At 40.3% G+C, this 24,582-nt stretch overlaps 2 protein-coding genes and 1 long non-coding RNA gene across 28 annotated transcripts in view; all 3 read right to left on the bottom strand.

Annotated features, from left to right (window-relative positions):
• Positions 1–293: 293 nt before the first annotated feature.
• On the bottom strand, positions 294–3,815 carry LOC131236086 (uncharacterized). 4 transcript variants are annotated; one of them, XR_009166526.1, is made up of 4 exons: positions 3,692–3,815; positions 1,575–1,733; positions 1,358–1,474; positions 294–674 (listed from the first exon to the last, which is right to left on the bottom strand). It is a non-coding gene; the product is annotated as an uncharacterized LOC131236086 (long non-coding RNA). The 4 variants fall into 4 exon arrangements; XR_009166527.1 differs by having other exon boundaries at positions 1,358–1,476; positions 1,571–1,733; positions 3,630–3,727; XR_009166524.1 differs by having other exon boundaries at positions 3,630–3,727.
• Positions 3,816–4,470: 655 nt separating this feature from the next.
• On the bottom strand, positions 4,471–5,567 carry LOC131236087 (E3 ubiquitin-protein ligase BRE1-like 1). The gene is made up of 4 exons (XM_058233203.1): positions 5,270–5,567; positions 4,981–5,076; positions 4,705–4,865; positions 4,471–4,599 (listed from the first exon to the last, which is right to left on the bottom strand). Exons 1-4 carry the CDS (start codon positions 5,295–5,297, stop codon positions 4,471–4,473), a joined length of 414 nt encoding a protein of 137 aa, XP_058089186.1. The 5' UTR covers positions 5,298–5,567.
• An 11,811-nt stretch (positions 5,568–17,378) lies between these two features.
• LOC131236084 (probable LRR receptor-like serine/threonine-protein kinase At1g56130) overlaps positions 17,379–24,582 on the bottom strand; it is a 69,154-nt gene continuing 61,950 nt past the window's right edge. For 19 of the 23 annotated variants that reach the window (XM_058233178.1, XM_058233191.1, XM_058233186.1 and 16 more), the window contains 3 exons: positions 20,268–20,499; positions 19,648–19,798; positions 17,379–17,997 (listed from right to left, as the gene is read on the bottom strand). In XM_058233178.1, coding sequence (XP_058089161.1) covers positions 17,644–17,997; positions 19,648–19,798; positions 20,268–20,499 — 737 coding nt within the window. In that variant the 3' untranslated portion in view covers positions 17,379–17,643. Of the gene's footprint in view, positions 17,998–18,246; positions 18,424–19,647; positions 19,799–20,267; positions 20,500–24,582 lie in introns of those variants that run through there. The other 4 variants (XR_009166522.1, XM_058233197.1, XM_058233199.1 and 1 more) reach the window with 4 other exon arrangements.

Raw genomic sequence — 24,582 nt, 5'->3', positions numbered from 1 at the left:
AATATTTATAGGTCATGCACGAAAATACCAAAAATACCTTCTTTTGACTGCATTTGCCTTCAAATCACATCTCACACGCAGGGGCAAGGCCCCCTCACCCTCATTGGAGCCATATTTATAACTTTCCTTACACCATCATGCAAAATACAAGATATCTATCACAACACATCAAAAATTAATTTTTCATTTACCACTTATTCTATTTACCACTGATTGCATGGCATCAAGCGCATAAAAATATGCATCTACACCCAAATACCTCCAAATACATGGTGCCAAATAACACCTTAAACTTCTTGTTCTAACCATCATTTTTCTAAGCATAAATAAACTTTTCAGGCATTCTCTTGTTTACAACCACTCACAAGTCACAGCGAAAGCTTTCTCACACAAAGGGACATTTAAAAAGAAGAAGAAGAAGAAGAAGAAGAAGAAGTAGGTAAGAGTGGGCAATTCATTAAATAGGCGTATGTGAAACATTACAAGAAAGTATGAGCTTGGGTCTTACCAGGATGGAATCTAAATGAGATAGATGCTTCCCAAGTCTCATATCCTCTCTGACATGTTCCTCTTATAGGATATTGGCAATAATCCTGTCATCCTCCGTATCTTGTAGGCTGCTATTCAGGCTCAAGCTAGAACTTGCTCCAGCATTGTCATATTGTTCAGACATGCTAATACAAGAAGAGCATCTCATCATAATTACTGCAAGTCAAGCAAATACAGAACTCAAGGGGCCATCCGTCAGGTGGGTGAACAGTTTGAACTACATACATTGGATTACATGAGCATGCAAATACACAGTATTGAACTCCATGTCACATAACTTTTGCAAAGGCCCTGTTTGGTGAATGCCTAAAAGCAAGTTCGTCTCATTTTAGTTAACAGTGATTATTTATGAGAGATCTGGATGTCTAATAATCTTTGATTTTCCCGTTCTGTATACAAGGTGATTGAGCAACATAGGTTAAGAAACTGTCCAAGTTATGTGCGACAAAAGCTGCCTCATCTCTATTAGAAACTGAAAGTTGTTAATGCAAGCATATAACAAAATTATAAGGTACTCGATGAATATATATATATATAAGGACGCACTGTCAGCAATTATGTGTCAGGGGATCATTTCAAAAGTTCTGACTGGGAATCTTTCCAAGGCAGATTTTCAGTGGAGTTTCACCAGTCTATTATGTGTCAGGGGATCATTTCAAAGCACGTGATAGCAACTTGCTAATTGAATCAGCCTATTTTGACGACCGGTGAGATGTATGCCACATTCTCATGTGTTGGGATGTCTGTTTATCTATTGAATTAGCAAACCTTTACAAGAAGGGTGTAGCCATGAAAGATGAAAGCTCACCTTTCCTCCAAAATGGAAGACGAGAGCCAAGAGAACAATAGTTGGAATTCCCACAATGTAGAAAGTTCTGAGGTTAATAAGAGCACCGGTCTGTTGCTACCCGCATCCTATAACAGGCTCTGACCGATTCAAATTGAGAATCTTCACAAACAAGAAAGTGAAAATGACTAAAAGCTACTATAAATATGATTGTCATGAGCATAAATCCAGAACTCACCAAGTCGACTCAGTTGAATTCCCACATTGATGATCAAAGTTTGATATTCCAATGGAAATAAAGAAGCAGTTGGAAGCTGAAAACTTCAACAATTCTTCCAAAGCATCACCAAAAAACAGAGGCTCGAAAAGAACATTCACTTTGTCTCCAACGCAATGTCTGACATTCAAAAACCAATTTAGAATATCAATATTTTCTTCTGGGCAAGCCACTCTTGTAAAAAAAAATAGAACAAACTGTATATCAAATGAAATGAAACTCTGACAGAACACTTAATAATCTATCTGTCTATCTGAAACACATCCTAAACAAAGTAGTTAAGGTCAGCGGTGCTAGGTACGAATGGATGCCATGTCAGTTGTACCTATTGCAGAAACACCACTGAACCTTTCTTACAAAATAATAGGTGAGAGAATTCAAGGTACTTGAAAAATAAATCTTGTATTGAAAGAAGCCAGGCCAACAGTTACAGTATATTTCAGGGAACTTTTTAGCATATGCTGGGTGTTTGGCACTCATATCAGCTGACTTCGGTTATCCTTGATATCAAACCGTAATGTCGTGCATTCAATAAGAAAGAAGTATGCTAGAACTCCCCACAATACTGACTCTTCCAGTCTTTAGTAGGATATTCTCTTGATATGATGCACATGCATGCACATGAACTGATTTAGTCAAAACTACTAAACAATACTAAATTTTGGCATCCTTAGGCAATAATTTTATGATATGACATCAGTGAAAAACATCAGTCACTTTATGTTTTAAAAAAAGAAAAAGAGAGAGAAAGACAGTCACTAAAAATGAATCACATGTCAAGGGACAAAACCAGGTGAGAGCATACATTTTTATTTTATTTTTTTTCAAAAAAGAATTTTATTCATATTGGCAAGATTTACAGGAGCCTGAACAGCTATTTCGGGCACCCCACAAAGGGAGCCTATCATATGACAAAGAAAAAACCCAAAAAGAGGAAAAAATTAGGACCTCTTCCTCATGGAGCCCAACCCACTTTTGTCTAAGAAAATAAGCCCTTTGATATGAACGGGGAGCTCATTCAGGCCAGAGAAGAAAAAGTGCCCTTGGGAGGCGCTGCCTAGATGCGCCAGCCCATCCGCCGGGGCATTTGCCTCCCTTGGGATATGATGAAAAAGGAAGGATCCTCTGTTGATGAGATCAGTGATTCTCCTAAGCCAATGACGCCAAGGCCAAGAAGGGATGGAGGACCCTGAGATGAGGTCAATCACTAATCTGGAGTCTGATTCTACTTCCACTCTAGACAGACCCCCAATCAAGCAAATCGAAAGCCCGTTCCATACAGACCACAGCTCCGCCCTGTTACTCGAATCAATCCCGAACCCAATTGAAAATGCAAAAAGCAGGTCACCATTGGAGTCTCTGCAAATCCCACCACCACCAGCCGGTCCCGGGTTACCTCTGGCCGATCCGTCCAGATTGAGCTTGGCCCAGCCCACAGGGGGTTTCGACCATTCGATCATGTCAAACCTCACATTGTGAGGGATGGATGACCATTCAACAAAAATGGAGGATATCCACCAGTTAATCCGAGCTATTGTAGCCCCACTTGAGGCCGATTTACCCCCCATCTTCATGGCGTTTCTAGCCATCCAAATCTCCCAGAGGATGAGATTTGGAATGATCATTTAAGCGCCTGATTTCTACCACCTGGGTCAGCCGCCCACCACTGATTCAGTCTAGATTCAACCGAGAGGGCCATCAAAACAGGTGAGAGGATACATGCGACAGACTGATTCAACCCCACATTGCTTTTTGCCATTTACAGGACGGTTTTAACCAAGCTGAGTAGATTCAACCTTGTTTGTTAGTGGTGGTTAGCACTTCTTTTTCTTAATAGATAAACCCATTTCTATTAGTTGGAAATATAACCACTACATTACTCTTAAGTATAAAGGGTGGGGAAGTATAGAAAGCATAGTTTAAAAGCTTTAAAAACTGTCTCCGGCTTATTATTAGAGCTGATAGAGATAGTGTCGTGTGTATAAGTGATTCAGAATTCAATCCCGATTGTCTTACCTTGTAAAACTTACTCCCTTTGAAGCACTCAAAGCTAAAGAAAAAAGTAAATAAATAGAAACCTTGAAGAGCTACTTGGTTTCAGATTTCATTGGGACTAATCTGCATAAAAACTTGATTTGATCACAACTCAGTCAAGACGGTGGAAAAACTCTGAAAAACTAAATGAAGGCTCCCAAACCTTTGAACTGAAGAGCTTTAACTTCAGCTCCAGGTCACAGTATCACCAGCAAGCTAGCAAGGAACTATGGCTAGCTGCACAAAGATGGACTCAATTAAGAGCTAAAGCTTTTCAACCTCTCATTGTGCGGGCATGGTCGTGTGAGATTAGATGAACTCAATTAAGAGCTAAAGCTTTTCAACCTCTCATTGTGTGGGCATGGTCATGTGAGATTAGATGAACTCAATTAAGAAAAAAAAAATTTATTAGAAAGAATTACAAATTTGAGGATAAGCCCCTCAAAGAAAGGGATAGGTGCATAGCTCTTTCAAGTTTCAATACGAGATTCATGGCCTCCATAGAGTAGGCAGATAACAAAATGCTTAACCTCGAAGCTCAGTTGAGAATCTCATATACAGGACTGATTGACTTAAACAAGGGCATGGTCATGTGAGATTAGATGAACTCAATTAAGAAAAAAAAAATTTATTAGAAAGAATTACAAATTTGAGGATAAGCCCCTCAAAGAAAGGGATAGGTGCATAGCTCTTTCAAGTTTCAATACGAGATTCATGGCCTCCATAGAGTAGGCAGATAACAAAATGCTTAACCTCGAAGCTCAGTTGAGAATCTCATATACAGGACTGATTGACTTAAACAACTTCTTTCCTACCCAATCAATTAATCTAGAATCATTTGTACCTCACACCAGAGAAGATAACAAGAAAGCGACCATACCACAGCCTGCAGTTTCTGTATTTCAGCAACTTGTTCAGCAGATCTACTCGATAGCATTCCCAACGCAGTTACCTGTATTGAGACTAAACCTTTAGCCATTCAAACAAATCACATGTACACCAGCACATATACGCATGCAGATGTGCACCTGCATGTAAATCAAGCAGTGATATTCACCTTCCTATCAATAATATTAGACAGAGATTGAACTTCAGCTCGTAGAGAATGAACTTCCAACGCAGCTTCTTTATACTCACTTAGTCGGCTTTGCATAACATCCATATCCTTGGGGAGAGATGAAAGCAGTCCCTTGAACTCTGCAATGATCTCTTTCCATCCTGAAATGCACATTAATGTCCCTTTGAGATATCACATGGAAGTGGGACAAAAGGCAAAAGAACACTTTCCACGTCCTTTATTAAAGATCGAAAGTGCACCTCAAAAGCTTTATACCTGGCTCTCTCGAAGCCTCTTCCAACCTACTCTCGAGCAGATTTGTTTCACTAATTTGTCTCTTTAACTCCTTTTCTATCTCGATTATTCGAGAGCCTACAATTGCAGCAGTTCTTTGAGAAATGTCAGCTAAATCAACTTTCATATTCACTTCTTTTTCCCACCAGACAAAATCATCCTTCTCAACCTATAATATCAAATGTTGAAGAAATATTCAACAGAAAATGAATGCCTAAACTGCAAAAACTACACAAGAAGCATCTACATGCATCTACCGACCAGTTACCACCTGTAGTTTCTCCAACAATGCATGACATCGATCAACTTCTGCTTTTGATTTTTGAATCTGATTGCTTCGCAAGAGGTAAGTTTTTGATGAAGAAAAATGTTTCACCCTAAATCATTCAATGCAATTGGATGACTATCAGATTGGGGGAGATTTATTGGGCAGTCAAAACTGAAATATGTCCAATGGTCTTACTTGACAAACAAGTGTCCCAATCAAGTTAGAATTATTCAACCAATCTGACTTATGAACAGGAACTTAGCTCACTTCATGTACAAACTGAAAGATGAAACACACCATGAAATCTGTCTACCCGAGAAATGATTGCATTAGTTTTAAAACAATAGTACACATTGTTTACATTCAACCATTATAAGGTCATGATATGATTTCTAAACCCTGTAAAAGAAAATAAAGCAAACAGATGATAGGGTGTCCCAAAACGGTTACGTATCGGCCGTAACGGCCGATACGTAACGGAAACGGTGGTACCCGTTACGCGATACGGGGCCGTATCGGCCGAGTCCCTTTTTTGTACACGTAACGGCCGTTACAGGCCCGTTACGGGCGTAATGGCCGTTACTGACCCGTAACGGCTGTTACGGGCCTTGGGAAAAAAATAAAATAAAATAAAATAAAAACCCTTACCCTTTTCCTTTCTTTTCCTCTTCTTCTTCTCTCTTCTTCTTCTTCTTCTTCTTCCTCTTCTCGGCCTGCTACGGCCCTGCTGCGGCTGCGGCTGCGGCCTCCTCCTCCTCCTCCTCCTTCTTCTTCTTCTCTCTCTCTCTCTCTCTCTCTCTCTCTCTCTCTCTCTCTCTCTCTCTCTCTCTCTCTCTGTTCTTTCCCCCTTTCCCTCTTTTTTCTTCTCTTCTTTCCCTCTTTTTTCTTTTCGGTTTCCCTCTCTCCTTTTTTTTTTCTTCGCAGGCGTAAGCTGCTGTAGGTACGTGTCACGTTGCTGAGACGAGCACTAACACTCCTCAAGCTCCGAGTTGTACGAACGGTTCAAAGGAGATCAAAGTTTTATGGGCTCCACAGTGATGTATTTATTATATCCACACCGTTCATCTATTTTTAAATATTATTTTAGAGCATTACCTAAAAAATGAATCGTATCCAAAGATTGTTTGGACCACACCAAAAATAGCAGCGGAGATGATGATTTTCACTGTTAAACAATTCGTAGGCCCACCGTAACATTTATTTTCCATCCAATCTGTTCATAAGGTCAAAAAGACCTGAATAAAGAGGAAAAACAAATTTCATATTGATCTAAAAGTTCTGTGATCCCAAAAAAGTTTTCAATGGTAGACGTTCAATCCCCCACTACTTTTTACAGTATGGTCCACTTGATAATTAGATCTGTATTATTTTTCGTGTCAAGCCTTAAGACAATCTCGTCAAATGAATGGACGGTTTAGATATAACACATTCATCATGGGTGGGGCCCAAAAACCTTTGACATGTGTGCTACACTTTACAATCCGAGTCCCGCCTAATTTGGGGCCTTAAAAAATTGTACCAAAGACAAATTAACTTAAAATTTATCAATTAAATTATAAACTCCAATTGCTAACTCATAATGCCAAAATCAAATTATTTGAATAGTTTTAATTGTTATTTGGTGTACTCTTATTTTTTAAATAGGGCCTTTTGAATTTTTTCATGATTCACTATCCAATAAATGTCCACTAATACATAAGTGGGATAATAACAATAAATTGTATGAATTTGAGGCTAATTTGGGGTATAGATTGGTCCTCCAAGTCAGCCCGAAATTGGCAACGCCATCTACCTGAATTTAATTTCATTTTTTTAAAGAACTACTGGGAGAAAGATATTAAATTGTTAAGTATATAAATTAGATATTTAGAAAATTAAATATATACATTTTGTACTCAAATTTAGGTTACCTGGTTCAAAAATTAATCAGACAGTCCGATACAGCTTCTCACCAAAGAGTGGACCGTTACACCACCATAAACATGTTCCAATTTATAAATAAATGCATATTTGGAATGCTTAGAATATTCCGGATTTAATTCATATTTTTTTAAATATTTTTTTGGCAAAAAAAAAAAATTTTCCGCCGTTACGAGCCGTTACACCCCCGTATCGCCGTTACAACCCCGTATCCGTATCGGTTTTGGAGGTCACCATTACGCCAACCGATACCGATACGGGACACCTTGTGATAGACACACAAAACAAAGCCCTCACAAATTGAATTTTTGTCCTGTGTGCACACTGACGAACTTGGCCTGAAAGTTGGAGAGCAATGTTCTAGTCACATAGAACAAATATTGTGTTCCTTGGCATGTTGGTAAAAGTATAGCCGGCTTAACAACAATACCTTGTCGGGTCATATTCCTGTCTTTAACAGCTATCAGTACACTGCATAAATTTGGCAATGGACAATCCAGTCAACATGTGATCATTCCAAGTGAGATGGCAACACACTATAAAAAAAGGTCAAAGTTCCTAGATAAATCTTTCACCTGCTCAGTCGGTTCTTGCCTTTTCTTTACAGCTGCAAGCATGATTAATTGACTTCCAAAATTCAGGTGGGCAACACCCATGTGATCTAGATTGCATGTGAGGCCCACTGTATTTTCTACATGCCCTCCAATCCATTCACAACATGCACCCACCATAATTAATTGGCTTCCAAAATTCAGGTGGGTAACACCCATGTGATTTTATAGTTTTGAGGCATGACTTTACATGGTATGGCCCACATGAATTTTACATGCTATAGCCCTTACAAAGCAGTAGACAATCCCAGTCAATTATTCATATCCTTTCTCTAATCCGCTTCCCCGAGTGGTTATTTCAGAATAATCTGATCTTAATCTAAAGAAGGCAAGGACATTGGGACTCTAATTTCTGAGCAGTAAATAAGAAATGAAGAGTGAAACATTCTAAAACCAGCACATATTCCAACAGAGAAATTGCTTTTAAGTATACCATAAGGTTGACTCGATTTCCTTCCCTATAATGTGTCTGTTGATTGCATAGAGGATTGACTAGCTATGTATGACTTTAATACTCCTAAAATAGTATCTAGTTGATGTATGCTGCTGGAAATTGGGTATTTCTTCTGGTGATGGCCCACGAATACTGGAAATAGAGAGTATATTTCTGAAATGAGGATACAATTGGATGTGTGGGCCCCACAGTCCAATTAGATGGGTTTGGAGGACTATATTTGCACATACATGGGCCATCTCGATGCATATGCATTTCAGCCACATTGAGGCCCACAAATTGGATAGTCTGAATTGACTGGCATATATGCTACAAGTGTGGCAGATGAGGCACCATCATTTAAGAAATGGTGGAAAACGCACATGGTAGTCTAACACGTTAACTAATATGCCTCAGAAACACAGAGGTAACAGGAAGATCTTTAGTCAGCTACCCATAAAAGAAGTATTGCTTTTGTAAAACAAGAGTGTGCTGCCCACTGTAGATATCAAGCAATTCACCTGAAGTGCATATAGGTTGTGTTAGCGTGCATTATTGAATTCAATTGCAATCTTTTAACTCAATAAAGTTGATATGGACAAATAAAATTACCTTCCTAAGTATTCGATCTTCTACAGATAAGACAAACCCTTCCTCCTTAATATCTATCTCGTTTAATTCAGAATAATGCTATCTGCCATTACCGATCTTTTGGATAGGAACTCCTTCCAAGCATTTAGTTTTCCTTTGAGGAGCTTGAGTTTTTGAGACAGAAAAACCCGAGCTGTTCCTGAAACAATTAAGGACTGCCACCATTTTCTAACAGTGTCTGCAAAACCGTCCACTTCCAGCCTCGCAAGTTCAAAGCGGAAGGGCTTGGGAGTTGTCGTGCTGGAATTCTCAGGTCCTCTGGGTATTCAGGACTCAAATTATGCCAAAGTGGCAACTTTTCCCCAAGGGGTCAGATTATCTGTTAATCAGTCTGTCCTCTAATCATTGAAAGGAAGTAATGTGATTTGGTGGATCAAATCTGGGTAGTTCGTTAAGGCTTTTGTAACATCATCTTGTAAGCTTCAGACCCTTAAAAGAGAGAAGGGAAAAAAAAAAACTCAACAGCTTCAGACTTATGATCATACATATCGTTGTCTCATATTCATGTACCCCATTCTGCAAATCCGGAGGCGGATGGATTAGCCAGGGAGGGCATTAATAATGGTCAGATGTTAACTGTGGATTGGAGATAGTGTTCTCCTTTGGTTCCGGTGTCTGTCTTTGCAGCAGAGTTTTTTCTGTTTTGCTTGTGTTTGATTCCAGTCTGCCAATAGCTCTATGTCGCGGTTGTATTTCCTTTCTCTTTCTTCCTTAATAAATCTCATATTCATCCAATTAGAAAATACATTTAAAAAATAAAAAATAAAAAATTTAGCCATATGGTATCTACGAATTATGTACAGAAACATAAAAACAAGTATTCTACAACTCTAACATGACTAGAACTCCGCAAAATTGCAAAAGACCAATTGTTCTGCCCTTTTGCCCATACCTGCATCATGCTAATTACTACTGCCATCCAATAGAGTGAAAAAGGAAAGTGGGTGGTTTTTGGCGAGAGTTACATGTTACAGCATTGCTTTCATGCTGATACCATGGTTGGACTGAGTCGTAACAGTGTTTGATAAAGGAAGAGCTTGGATTGAACTAATATTGGAGAAAGAAACAAAAGCTTGTTTTGTTGTGGCATTTTGTCGAACATGTCATGGGTAACTGCTCTAAGAGTTGTACTTATCAACAAGGGTCATTCTCTAATAACTGGAAACAAAAACATCAGAAAACTCATACGAAAATTTTCAAGATCCAAGCATAAAACCCCTAATCCTCTCTGCAATACAAATCTCTAAAATTCCCCAGAAATCCCAAATCAGAAGCAAAATCATCAGAAAGTAAGAAAAACTCATTTGAGAAGTTCTCTATACCAAACAGAGAAAAACAACTCAGAAGCATGAAACAGATTTAGATTCCGCAACAAAATAAAAAACACAAAAAAGGCCCTCGCACAAAACACATTCAGATTCTATATCCGGGAGACATCACCTTTTCTAGTAACTTCATGAAAAGGGCCAGAATTCTCTACAAATGACAAAAATCACTAGAAATTAAATAGATTAAGATTCAGATTTACAAAACAATATATTTGCCAAAAATGTCAGAAAAAGAGCAGTCCTGATTACATGAAACACCAGAAAAACTTCCAGAACCACCAAAATCGATACGAAGGGGTACAAGTACTTCCGCCGCAACAGAAAACAATGCAAAAAAAGAGGATCGACGTATCTGAAATCGATTAAACAAAGGACAATCGAGAGTGAGAAGCATACATTCATTTTTTACATATTCAGTAAATTTACTGCAGTCGGAGAAAAGAGCGAGACCTGTAAACCCTAGTTTTTTGCACTCTTTGTGGCAAGGGGAGAGGGAGAGCGCTTGCTTGGCACGAGAGAGAGAGAGAGAGAGAGAGAGAGAGAGAGAGAGAGAGAGAGAGAGAGAGAGAGAGCGCGCGCCGCGGTAGGTAGCTGCTGGAGTCGCAGCAGAAGGTGGTTCTGCGGTGAAGATGGGTTACGCGGAGTTGCAGAGAGAGAGAGAGACGAGTTTAGCGAGATTTGGGGGCGGAGAGTCAGGGAGAGAATCGGGGGCGATGAGAGATTACGAGTAGGGTTTGCGAATTTTGTATTTACTGGGACACTTTGCAGGCGCCCGAGTTGAGTTAGCACTGGCCAAGGATTACCCCCAATCGTCGGCAAATACCGGTTTTTTTTTGTAGTGTCTGCTCGGAACCCCAGCTTGGAGGGTCCTCCTTAGCTCGAAGGTATATCACTTGTAGATAACTGTTATTCTTCCCGTGTGATCTACCAATTCGATTTTTCCCATAACATCCACCATCCTCCGCCCTCTTGCTCGATGGTCAGCTGCCGCTGGATATTCCGGCCGAAAAAGACAACGACCACACTGAGATGGTCATGGAGGACGCCACCTGCCATACGCCGGCACCCATCAAAGGAACGGCCGATCAGAGTAATCCTGACCGATATACACCAGATTCCATGGCTGCCACGACAGATCTCTGGTCATGAATATATATCTATACTGGGAAAAGGTACTATGCGCTCGACCTCACAATAAGCTCCCGTGAGGTCGAGCTGTGTGGGCCCCACCGTGATGCGTGTCGACCATCAACACCGTGAATTTGATGGGTCCCCTCTAAATTATGGGATATCCCAAAAATCAGCCGTATACGGAACTCAGGTGGGCCATACCATCTACAATCATGTGAAGACACCGTTTAAACATATAAAAGCACTTGGTGGGGGCCACCTGAGATTTGAGTACTGCTGAAACTTGGTCTGAACCCTCATCCAAGCGAGACACACATAATAGATGGGCTGGATTTGCAAACCACATCTCAGTGGACCCAAAAAATGATTATGAATGTTTTAATGGTGCACGGCCCCTACCCACTTCTGTATGTGGTGTGGCCCATACAAGTCACGGATTGACTTGATTTTTGAGACCTAGGCCCACGATGGAATGATGCATCTGACTGATGGGGTAGATGTTCGAAACACATCATGGTTGAGCCCACGCAACTCGACCTCATGGGACGGACTCGTGAGGTCGAGCGCATAATACCTTCTCTCTATATATATATATATATATATATATATATATATATATATATATATATATATATCCTCTATGTCAGCACAAGGGGCGATAATAATGGATACTGGCATAATGAAAGGGGAGAAGGAAAATTTTCCGGCAGCCATGAAGGGTTTTCCCTGCAATTAGTCGGAATCCGACTGCAACATATCTAAGAGCTGACTCCCCCTTTTTCCAGCCAGGGTTTGGAAGACCCAAGGTCGATTCTCTATGATAAAAAAGGAATCCAGCGATAATGGCGACACCGCTGTCATCACTGGATACTGGAATCAGATGTGGAAAATGTTGGCTTTCCAAAGCCTTATAACTGCACACACCAAAATTGTTGGCTTTATAAAGCCTTGGAGCCGTACACACCACAAAGATAATAAAAAACTTTTGTGTTAAATTATTTTGCTATTTCCTTTTCACTTTACCTTTTCACTTTGCTTACATTGAACGTACAGCATCCCAACTATTTATATAGTAACTTACTACCATGTGAAATACCTAATATGCCCTTACTAACCACATTTATTCTATCAATTCCAAACGTTTGGAAATCCACCAGCCACAACACGTGCAAAATGTGGAAATTCCAGTAACCACAACATGTGGCTTGCGTTTCAAATGCCATGAAAGCTTTTAGAGGTTACTGGAGCATCTGAACCGTCCATTTGATTTGGATGTTCCAACACTCCCCTTCAAACTAAAACCGGTTTTATTCCAAGCATTGACGTTAGTCGTCTGAATGTATCAGTCAGTAATGCCTTCGTGAATATGTCCACAACCTATTCAGTGGTGTGACAGTACTCCAATTTCACCACTTTCTGCTTCACTTGATCACTGAGAAAATAGTATCGAGTATCAATGTGCTTGCTCCTTCCATGCTGCACCGGATTTTTTGAGAGCTTGATTGCTGACTTGTTATCCACATATATAACTGTGGATTCTTCATGTGGATGCTTCAGCTCTTTTAGCATGTTTCTCAACCAAATTGCCTTACAGACCGTGGATGATACTGCCACGTACTCTGCTTTACATGTGGATAAAGCAACAACACTTTGCTTCTTTGAGTCGATCTGAGATAGAATACATAACCAGTGGTGTTCTTTCTTTCATCTTGGTCACCTCCTCAATCACTCTCTGAGTATCCATACAGTATTACTTCATCTTCGTATGAGTAGAAAAGACCGAATTCCATTATTCCTTTGACGTACCTGAGGATTCTTTTTGCAGCTAGCCAATGTGATTCTTTTGGTGCTTCCATGTACCTACTTAGAAGCCCAACACTGTAAACGATATCCGGCCTTGTGATTGTGAGGTACCTTAGGCTTCCAATCAGACTCTTGAACATAGTCGAGTCAACGCTTCTTCCTTCTCCGTCCTTTGTCAGTTTTAAGCTCGTTGCTACAGGCGTGTTTACAGCATTGCAATCGGTCGTCTTGAACTTTTCAAGCAATTCCTTGGCATACTTCTTATGAGATATATAGATGCCACCATGTTGTTACTTCACTTCAATGCCTAGAAAAAAGGACATCAGACCTCCGTCGATCACCTCGAACTCCTTAAACATAACCTTCTTGAATTCATCAAACATCGGTCGGCTGTTTCCTATAAACAACAAATCATTAACATGCAGGTATGCTATAAGCATATCGCCATAAGCATTCTTCTTGATGTAAACTGCATGTTCATATGAACATTGGGCGAAGCCGTTCTCTTGAAGATAGTTGTCGATACGTGCATTCCAAGCACGAGGAGCCTGCTTCAACCCATAAAGGGCTTTCTTTTGTCGATATACCTTGTGTTCCTCCCCTTAAATAACAAAACCTTAAGGCTGGTCAACATATACCTCTTCTTCCAGAATTCCATTTAGGAATGTAGATTTCACATCCAGTTGGTAGATCATCAAACTGTGATGGGCTGTAAGGAAGATAATCATCCTCATAGTGTCAAGGCGAGCAACAGGAATGAAGACTTCTTCATAGTCCACCCCGTACTTCTTTTTGTAGCCCTTTGCTACGAGTCTTGCCTTATAGCGATCGATCTCACCATCAGCATTTCGCTTGATCTTGTAGATCCATTTGACGTTAATAGCTCTTTGGCCTTGAGGAAGTAAAGTTAGATCCCATGTATGGTTCTTCTCAATGGCCTAAATCTCCTCTTCCATAGCCGTCCTCCAGCATTCTTCTTCTACAGCCTCCTCAAATGTAAAAGGCTCGTGGTCCGCATACAAGCAGAACAAATTTACTTCCTCAGTTTTGGCGTATATATCATTGAGGCTCCTCATTTTGATAGGAGTCAAGGGTGAAGGAGAACTGGATGATGACATGTTGGCTGAATTTTGATTTGATGGAATACTTCCAGTGGAGATGGAACGTATCGCTGGACTTCTGCGTGCAGACGTTTCGGCGGAAAAGGGTGTTACAGGTGTCTGCTCCTGGTTCCCATGCTTCTATTTTTCATGTTCTTCAACCTCGACTTGATTTTCTTTGGTCCAATCTTCCTCGTTCCATTTTCGGGCTTCTTCGTCGCAAAATACTACATCTCTACTCACCACCACTATATTGGTTATTGGGTTGTAGAGTTTGTATGTCTTTGACTCTTCACTGTAGCCGATGAAGATGCACTTCTCGCCACGATCATCGAGCTTTTTCCTTCTCGCTTCTGGAACTTGAGCATAGGCGAAACACCCAAAGATCCTTAGGTGCGCCACACTTGGCTTGTATCCACTCCATGCTTCCTGCGGTGTCTTGAATCGGATACTCTTGGTCGGACACCTATTGAGCAGATAGGAAGTACATGCAACTACCTCTGCCCAGAAATTCTTCGGTAGACTTTTCTCCTTCAGTATGATCCTTGTCATGTCAAGAATGGTATAGTTTTTTTGTTTCGCAATTCCATTCTGCAGTGGCGTGTAGACTGTAGTGTGTTGTTGCTTGATTCCTTGATCCCTGCAATACTCTCGAAAGGCATTTGAGGTGTACTCTCCACCTCTGTCAGATATAAGAGTTTTGATTTTAAGACCACTTTCTTTTTCAACAAGGGCCTTGAAAATTTTAAAAATAGTAAAAGCGACAGACTTCTCTTTGATTACATACACTCACAATTTTCTACTGAAATCGTCAATGAAGGTAATAAAGTATTTATTACCTCCAAGAGAGATTGGCTCCAATGGTCCACAGATGTCAGTGTGAACCAACTGCAACGGTTCTCTTGCTCTTCAGGATACTACACTTGAAAAGGAGTTTCTTTGCTGTTTCCCAAGTGTGCACGCCTCATACACTTGTTCTGGAGCTTTATTAATGTTAGGCAAGCTATGCACCATGCTTGATGATGACAGAAGTTTTAGGTCATTGATATTTAGATGGCCAAAGCGAAGATGCCATGTCCAAGAATCATTCTTTGCTTTTCCATAAAAACACTTCTCGAGCATTGTGTTTATATAGAGCGAAAACATACGATTCTTCGCCATCTGAACTTTTGTAATCAAATGTCCATGCATATCTCTTATGGAAAGAGAAGAATTCTCCATGTGTATAACATACCCTTTTTCGAGGAGTTGTCCGAGACTTAGTATATTACTTTTCATGTTGGGCACGTAGTACACATTGGAGATGTAGTTTGGAACATCATTCTTTTGAAAGATTTTGATTTTGCTTTTACCTTTCACCGGTGTCTTTGACGAGTCACCAAATGTCACATCACCATGAACTCCTTCTATGAGTTCTTTAAATAAGCTTTTGTTCCCGCACATGTGATTGCTTGCACCTGTGTCGAGATACCATACATCTAGTCGATCACATCATTTCTCTTGTGCAAGGAGCACTGTGGAGTCTTCCTGATCATGACTCAATGCTTCAGCATAGTTGGATCGTTCATTGTGATCCACTGGTTTGCTCCAACAATCCGAGCCATAATGACCGAATTTGTTGCAATTCCGGCATTGACTATTTCTCATATTTCCGTGACCACGTACGGATCGGCCTTTACCATTCCCTCTTCCACGGAAATTGGTAAATTTCTGTTGATTTTGTGGATGGTTCAGATGATATCCAGGTGCCTTTTCTCTTGCATTAGTGTTGGTGCCGCGACCTCCACGATTTGTATGACCACTACTTTGGTTATTTAGAGTCAGCTTAGATTCTAAGGCATGTTCCAACGTCGATGCGTTATTTTTCTGCATTCGTTGCTCATGCACTTGCAACGATCCTATCAACTCTTTGACGGACAAGTTTTCCAAGTCCTTCGATTCTTTAAGGGCCACAACCACATGTTTAAATTTGGTTGTGAGAGATCGGAATATTTTTTCTACGACCCGAATATCTTCAAACTTTTCACCATTTCTTTTTAAATTGTTAACTATCACTAGCAATTTTGAAAAATAGTTTGAAATGGACTCACCTTCCTTCATATGTGCAACTTCGAACTCGGCTCTAAGGGTTTGGAGTCGAACCCTCCTGACATGATCAACACACTTGAATATGGTGTTGAGACTCTCCCATGCTTGCTTGCATGTCGTAGATTCGGCGATTCGTTCAAAGGTAGAGTCATCCAACCCTTGATATATAAAAAATAAAGCCTTCTTGTCCTTTTTCCTTTGATCTTTGAGAGCTATTTTTTGTTCGGCAGAATAGGAGGCTTCTTGCTCCGTTGTGGGTTCTACATACCCATCACTGATGATATCCCATAAATCCTGAGATCCGAACAAAGCCTTCATCTAGATACACCCGTTTTCATAGTTATCCTTAGATAACTTTGGAATCTGCGGCTAGATCTAGGACGCCATCACTTCTTCACACCACAGATCAACTACGCCTTTTTTCTTGACGTATCAGTGGCAACACCTTGATCACACGATCTAAACATTCAAACTATACCTGGTCCTACAGGATTGTCTCGCTCTAATACCTATTTGTTGGCTTTACAAAGCCTAATAACTGTACACACCACAATTGTTGGCTTTACAAAGCCTTAGAGCCGTACACACCACAAAGATAATAAAAAAACTTTTGTATTAAATTATTTTGCTATTTTCTTTTCACTTTGCTTACATTGAACGGACAGCACCCCAACTGTTTTTATAGAAACTTGGTACCCTATGAAATACCTAACATGCCCTTATGAACTGCATTTATTCTACCAGTTTCAAACGTTTGGAAATCCACCAGCCACAACACGTGCAAAATGTGGAAATTCTAATAACCACAACATGTGGCGTTTCAAATGCTGTGAAAGCTTCTTGAGGTTACTGGAGCATCTGAACCGTCCATTTGGTTTGGACGTTCCAACAGAAAAGCACCCATTGGCCAGATCTATGTCTGGATCTAAATGAATGAGCGGTCCTGTTGTAGCCCAAAAGCTTCACGGAAGGATTCAACAATATCTATTGATCCACGTAACCGATGCACAATCAGCCCTAATACCAACTATAAAATCTAATATAGAATTAAAAAGGATCCAACAATGTCTAACTCAATTAAAGCATACCACACTTGCATGAATTTAGTTTAATCACAACTTTAATAGGTCCTCCAGGCATAATGCCTGACCAAGATATCCAATCTTTAGGAAGATCCAAACCGTTGATCAATTAGCCCCACGTTATAAAATTCTTATAATACCAACAACCAAACTGCCTGGCATCTAAATATGTATGGTCGTATATAGATACATGTATGTTTAAGCATGTACGGAGAGATCGGAAGCAGTCATCACCGTCCATCTCCGATGTCCTCATGCAGCATTGGCTTAGTGGCGCTCAGGGATGAGCTGCTCTCATACCAAGATGAGAACTGTTGGCTGGTGATGGTTACACTAGCCATGAAGCTGCCTGTATCATCGGATGGCAAACCGGTTAAGTAGCTTGGCTTCGATGAGACGGCGCCCACTTCAATTTCTCCCAGCAGCATGTTCACCACCCGTGACATGGGTGGGCGTAACGATGGCAATGCCTGGATGCATAGAAGAGCAATGCTGATCATCCGAGCTGCTTCTCCTTCATCAAAGTTGGATAATTTTGGATCGACCAGTTCCAATGGGCGGTTGTTTTCATGGAGATGCCAAGCCTGCAAAGTCATAGAAAGGATCAGACACACACACACACACACACACACACACAAGGGAAAAAAAAAAGGAAATGAGAAATGAGATGTGGGTCACTTGTGCTAATGCCCCACCATCTAGAATCCAGATGATTTGGCCCAAAAATCAGGCTGGATGGCCTATCAGGTGCAAAACTTGTATATTGAATGCAACCTGTTGGTCATTTTCTTTTAACTGTCCATTTTATATTTCTGGGTACATGAGTGGCCTACCTGATGAGTGAGCGGACCACATTTTCAGGCCAGGGAAGTTCATGATGAGGCCCACCTGATGAATGGCATGAATATTGCATAGGTGCCACACCATCGTGGCATGGATATGCAATTTAATGATTCTCACAATCTGAAGCACTAGAATCCATTACCAATTTTGACAGTTCTGAAACAACCCTGTGATTCGGATCGTTGTTTCAGAATCAAAAGCAAGCAAACCGAGATTGGTTGCCACTACACACAAAACAATAAGATGGATGCTGAAACATGAAAAATGGAGAATTTCACTGCGTGCGAAAAGAGAATAGAGTAGAGACATGCTACCCACTGAACGATCCACAGATTGGGACCGTTGATCCACCATCCTAATGGTCAGATCAACTCTTTGAAGGTGAAATTATCCTCCCATTTGGGAAACAATCCTAACCGTTTTACAAAATAAGTAACATTAATAATAGTAGTAATACAAAAACAATAAAGTTTTAGAAGTTTGATTAACAAGCCAACGTCGGGATTAATAGGATCTCCACCATGAACTGCTTGGTTCAAGAGGGCTTCATGGCCATTGATCCAACATTCACAATAGAGAAATTGAAAAAGAAGAAGAATATAAGTTGGGAATGCCTGAGTTCCACTCTCCACTTTGAAAGGCTATTGTTTAACTTAGAACTTTTTAATTAATAGCTAATCATTACTTTTATTTTTCAAGATTTTGGTATTTTAAATCATATATGCGGTTAAAGTTTAACGGAAAATGTCTGCCGGGTTTGTGGGATGGATATTTCAAGAGCCCCGATTGTTGAAAATGCATGTGTGCCAGTAGTTAAGGTTGCATTTGGATGCACCCCAAGTCAACAGCGCAGAGAAAGGATGCTCTCGATCAGTTGCACATTCCGGAGAGGTGAGGATTTCAGGAACCGCCATATCTAGGATCCCCTTTCACCCACAACACAATATCCAGGACATTTAAAGTTTTGACTTGAAACCTCTTGGATATTTAATCTTGCATTTGGATGTACCCCAAATCAGCTTCCTGGAGGATAATTCATTAGAAAGGATGTCCTTTTGATCAGCTGCGCAATTTGGGGTGGTGGGGATTTCAGGAACTGCAATGTCCGGGATTCTCTCTCCACCCACAACACAATATCCAGGATGCTTAAGGTTCGATTTGAATTGTCTTGCATATTCGTTTGGGTGCCAGAACATCCAAATTCAACTAAAATGTGACTGATCAAGTCATCTGAGTTTGAGCACTTAAAATAAGTGTTTTTGTCTCATTATTCTTACTACCAAATAATTTCAGATTCTCAAGAGATGGAGTAATGTTTTCCTAAATGAAAGAATGGAGTTTCAGCCCTTTCATTTTTTATTTATTTTAGTAGGAAAATTTTAATGTCATACCCATTCAAGGAGATACATTTTCTCCAGATCCACGTTCTGGCATGTGTTTGGCCTTCCACTTACAATCTCCAGAGTAAGGACTCCAAATCCAAATACGTCAGCCTTCTCCGTCAGATGTCCACGCATGGCGTACTCCGGTGCAAGATAGCCACTTCAAGAATATAAGGATAGCAGTTTGAGGTACACCAATATAAACCAACATCATGTAATAAGAAATGTAGGCCGCGATTGGATGCAGAATAAAATTGAATTGTGATAACTCAATTCAGTGAGGTGAAAATTGCCAAAATGGCAATAGACTAAGACAGACCAATCCTAAAATCATTTCGGGCCCAACTTCAACGCATAGAATTCGTCATTTGTTCTATGTCAAATTGAACTGTTGCAGTTTATTTCAATTGAGTGTCCACACGTGCCCTTAAGAATGTTATATTAACTATTTGAGGCACTTCTACAGAAACCATCGTCCCATAATAAGAAATTTGGGCTGAATTTGGATTCTCAATCGACTTGCATTGCAACAATTAAAGATCAAATTGGAAATTACCAAACTGTGCAAACCAACCACAAGATTGAAATTATGAAATGGTAGGCAAATGGCAAGTTTCATCAATACTTACATTGTCCCTGCCACGCGTGTACTCATGTGGGTCATCTTGTCATCGTAGAGCTTGGCCAAACCAAAATCTGATATCTTTGGATTGAGATCCACATCAAGTAGAATATTACTGGCTTTGATATCCCTGTGAACAATGCGTGGCCTGGATTCCTCATGAAGGTAAGCAAGACCTCTTGCCGTCCCCAAGCATATCTTAAAGCGGGTATGCCAATCTAGATGCAAGTTACTATTTCCTGCAAGGAAATGGCAGCCATTAGCATTGAAATGTAGTACAATCAAGCTCTCCTACAGCCACCTGTTACAATAGGATTTTGAATTGTACACTGCCTCAGATGTGCCACTGCCGGCAAGAAGATTCGAGGTCCAGGCCATTCTTTAGGTGGGGCCCACCGTGTATGTGTAGAAGCCAGAAAACAACCCAGTCTAGTCATTAGATGGGCTACAATATATATCAAATGTGGACCATTCCCCATCCCCCTCCCTTTTTTCTTTTTATCTTTTTTAAATTGCTTTTCATGCACATGTGGTTCACCTCATGACCGTATACCTGGGCATGGTACATACACAGTGGGGACCACTACATGAACAACCTTTTTTTTTTTTTTTTTGACTCCTGATATATTCATAGAAAGGGAAAATTTATACATGGGAAATTTCGGGCGACCTAACATCAAAAAGGGGAAAAGGACCGCCTATCATGAGGAATAAATGAACAGCTACACCCTTGGAAAAAAAAAAGAGAAAAAAAAAAAGAAGAACTCAACCTTTCCTCAAATTGCCCAGCCCCACCCTATCTAAAAATAAAAGGCCTTTGGTCATCCCTGGGAGGCTCACGGAGGACCAAAAAAATAATTTGGACTGGCTGTTGCTGCCTCTCCATGCTAGATCGTCTGCCACACCATTCGCTTCCCTAGGGGAGTGGTTGATGGATATCTCTCGCTGAGACATGAGGTCCCTGATCCTAATCCACCAGTAGACCATGGTCCAGAAAGGGTAGAATTCCTGTTGAGGATATCCCATGGAGCACAGTCGCATATCCCATGCAGCCATCTAGACCATCCATATAGTCAACCATCTCTTTATTGAACCCGTGACAGATAGGTGGTACATGTGGACACGGGAATTTGAATCATTTCTCAAGGTCATTTGGATGCTTGTAAGTACGAATCTGTTTACAGGTAATCAGGTTATAGGGGCTGTTAGGATGGATATGTCTATGTTAAGATTGTAGGCTTTAATTTGATTACAATTTTTAGCTGCAATATGAAACATGAGAAAAGTCATGTTTCAAATCATAAGTAAATGAATTTCAATTAACGGCTATAATTTTTGAAAAATTTCAAAGTAGGATGAGTTGGGATCATCTTTTCACGGTTGCAACAACCCAAAATGAAAGATGAAGATGAAAATGAAGAAAAAGAAGACAAATATATCTCTCTATTGTTAGGGTTGAAACTTCTCATATATTTGGATGTTGTCAAGCTTTGATTGGTCTTCAGGCTTGAAGATGGGGAGGATTTGAGGGAGATCTTTGGGAAGTATGTTAAACTGGTGGGATGTGTTCATCCCAAAGGACCCTAACTCCTTGCTACCAAGGGGTTTCGCCTTCATGTGGCACATGTACGTGGAGGATGCTAACGCAGCCATTGGGGTTCATCATGGGAAGAGGATTGATGGGAGAGTGGTTACGATGAAAGAAGTCTATACTAGAGTTGTTATCGCAAATTACAGATTTTACAATTTCCGTAAATAAAAAATAATTAAAGAAATTGAAAATATAAGGACAGGCTGAAGCATGTGTGATCACGCTATCCTTAAAGCATTATTCACTCCTCAGAATGACTAAGAATGCTGTTAGGTTGTAGGCAAATCGCTTCTAGGATACAATGAGCCTAGGGTGTGTGTTCAGCAAATACGAAGAACCACGAATAAAACTTCGTGTACATAATTTTTTTCTGGCAGATAAATAATAGAAAAAAAATTCCAATTTCAGAAAGAAGATTAGAAAAATCTAGACCATTGCGTTGGTCTATTTCTTGAGGTCTTTCGGCTAAGGTTCGTATGAACCTTGCTGACTGATTAGAGTACACAATTGCTCTTCTCGGTGGGTTGTAACTGAGAGTAGTTTGAGTGTTGGTGATGGTCTATTGAACCATCTAGGTACTGTTTATATAGGCTAGGGTGGCTGACCGTTATGATCCAGGGTCATAACTCAATATGAACATTATTTGATTGTTGGTGAGAAACTAACCATTACTGGTAGTATCTGACCGTTGTGCATGTGAGATTATTGGTGTTGCATGTTAGCCGTTTAGACTCACTGGTTAGATGTTGTATGACCGTTTTATGACTATTGTGCATGTTAGATTAATGTTGCATGAGGAGTTACACCTCACTTCAACGGCTAGTTTTCAGCCTTTATAAAAGCCACACCAGTCTCATTCAGATCACTTGTTCATTCTAGCCACTTGACCATATTCCCTGTCGTAAATGCAAAGTGCGCAATTAACACCTCTACAACTACTAAACCAAGCAAATAAGGTACTCCACACTTGACATATAAACATTGTTTTTCTTCTCTTCTTTCTTATATGGGACTATTCCTAAAACGCCAAAATCGCAAGTTTTTCAAGCAAAACTTTATATATATATATATATATATAACTTTGATACCTAGGATGGTATTTACATATGCAAGATCCTTTATTTTGAATATGGAAGACAAAAACTTCTTTGTTCTAGTTACACATTCCATTTTATTACCAAACATTAACTTGTCATCAACATATAGACAAACAATAATTACATAGAGGGCTGACCCCTGTCGCGCAACATGCCAACAATGCCGTGAACCGAGATCCAATCTCCGGTCTCACTCACAAACGATAAACAAGAAGAAATATAAACTAAAAATAAATCAAAGCATACCAAGCAAACCACAAGCAACATATACATGGAAAAATTCCAACAATGGTAAAAAACCATGGGTGCAAACTTCCACTATGAAGAAAACGAGATTACAAGCAATATACTAATCTCTTCCCTTTAGATAAATAGAGAAAACCTTTTGCCTACATATTAGAATACTCTAGAAAAGCCTTAGGAACCCTTATTTATAATTTAGGCAACTTCCCTTTTGCATACTTGTGAAATCGCCTCAAAATTCCGTAGTCCACAGCAAATCTGGAAATGAGTCTGCGTAACCTTGACTGGTCGAGCAGGCTGCTTGACTGGTCGAGATGACCCTTGACTAGTCGAGCAGGAGCCTTGACTGGTTGAGCACCGCGGACCCAAAAAATCACAGCTCGCTAGACTTTGAGTCAAGTTAGCCCTCGACTGGTTGAGCAGGGCACTCGACCGGTCGAGTAGCCCTGTCCAGATGTGACTCCACATCTCAACAATCTCCTACTTGGAGACACATCAGCATAAACCTTCATCTTCTACATCCGAAGTGCACCACCTCCCCATATTCAAGCCTGAAGACCAATTAAAGCTGAACAGAGCTTCAACTTCTCCCGTGTGACTGCCTTGGTCAGCATATCTGTAGGATTTTCACTTTTATGAATCTTCTCTAGAGCAATCGATCCATCTTCCAGTAACGAATGTATGAAATGACATCTGATGTCAATATACTTGGTCCTTGAATGAAAGGCTGAATTTTTAGCCAAGTGTATTGCACTCTAACTGTCACTATACAGCTTGCAATCTGCTTGCTTCTTACCCAACTCTTCCATGAAACCTTGCATCCACACCATCTCCTTGCATGCTTCTGTACCTGCAACATATTCTGCTTTCGTTGTACTAATAGATACTATCTTCTGTAACTGAGAGACCCAACTGACTATAGCACTACCTAGAGTAAAGACATAACCTGTGGTGCTTCTTCTGTTGTCGATATCTCCTACTAAATCTGAATCTACGTATCCTTGTAGCTTGATTTCTGATCCACCATAGCACAACCCTATATCCATAGTACCTACCAAGTATCCGAGGATCCACTTTACAGCTTCCCAATATTTCTTTCCAGGGTTGTTCATGAACTTGCTAACAACTGTCACTACTTGAGCAATGTCTAGCCTCGTGCTCACCATAGCATACATGAGACTTCCAATAGCTGATGCGTATGAGACTTTATCCATGTAGTCTCATTCCTCCCGCATCTTTGCACCTTGCTCCTTAGAAAGCTTGAAGTGGTTGGCTAATGGAGTGTTAACCAGCTTAGCACCTCCCATATTGAATCGATCAAGTACCTTAGCTATGTACTCTGCCTATGACAAAATCAGTTTCTTGTTTTCCCTATCACGCTTTATCCTCAT

The sequence above is a fragment of the Magnolia sinica genome, unplaced genomic scaffold (assembly GCF_029962835.1).
Source record: "Magnolia sinica isolate HGM2019 unplaced genomic scaffold, MsV1 ctg208, whole genome shotgun sequence".
Classification (NCBI taxonomy): Eukaryota; Viridiplantae; Streptophyta; class Magnoliopsida; order Magnoliales; family Magnoliaceae; genus Magnolia; species Magnolia sinica.
The sequence above is the reverse complement of the archived record's forward strand: the minus strand, read 5'-3'. Positions and strand labels throughout refer to the sequence as shown.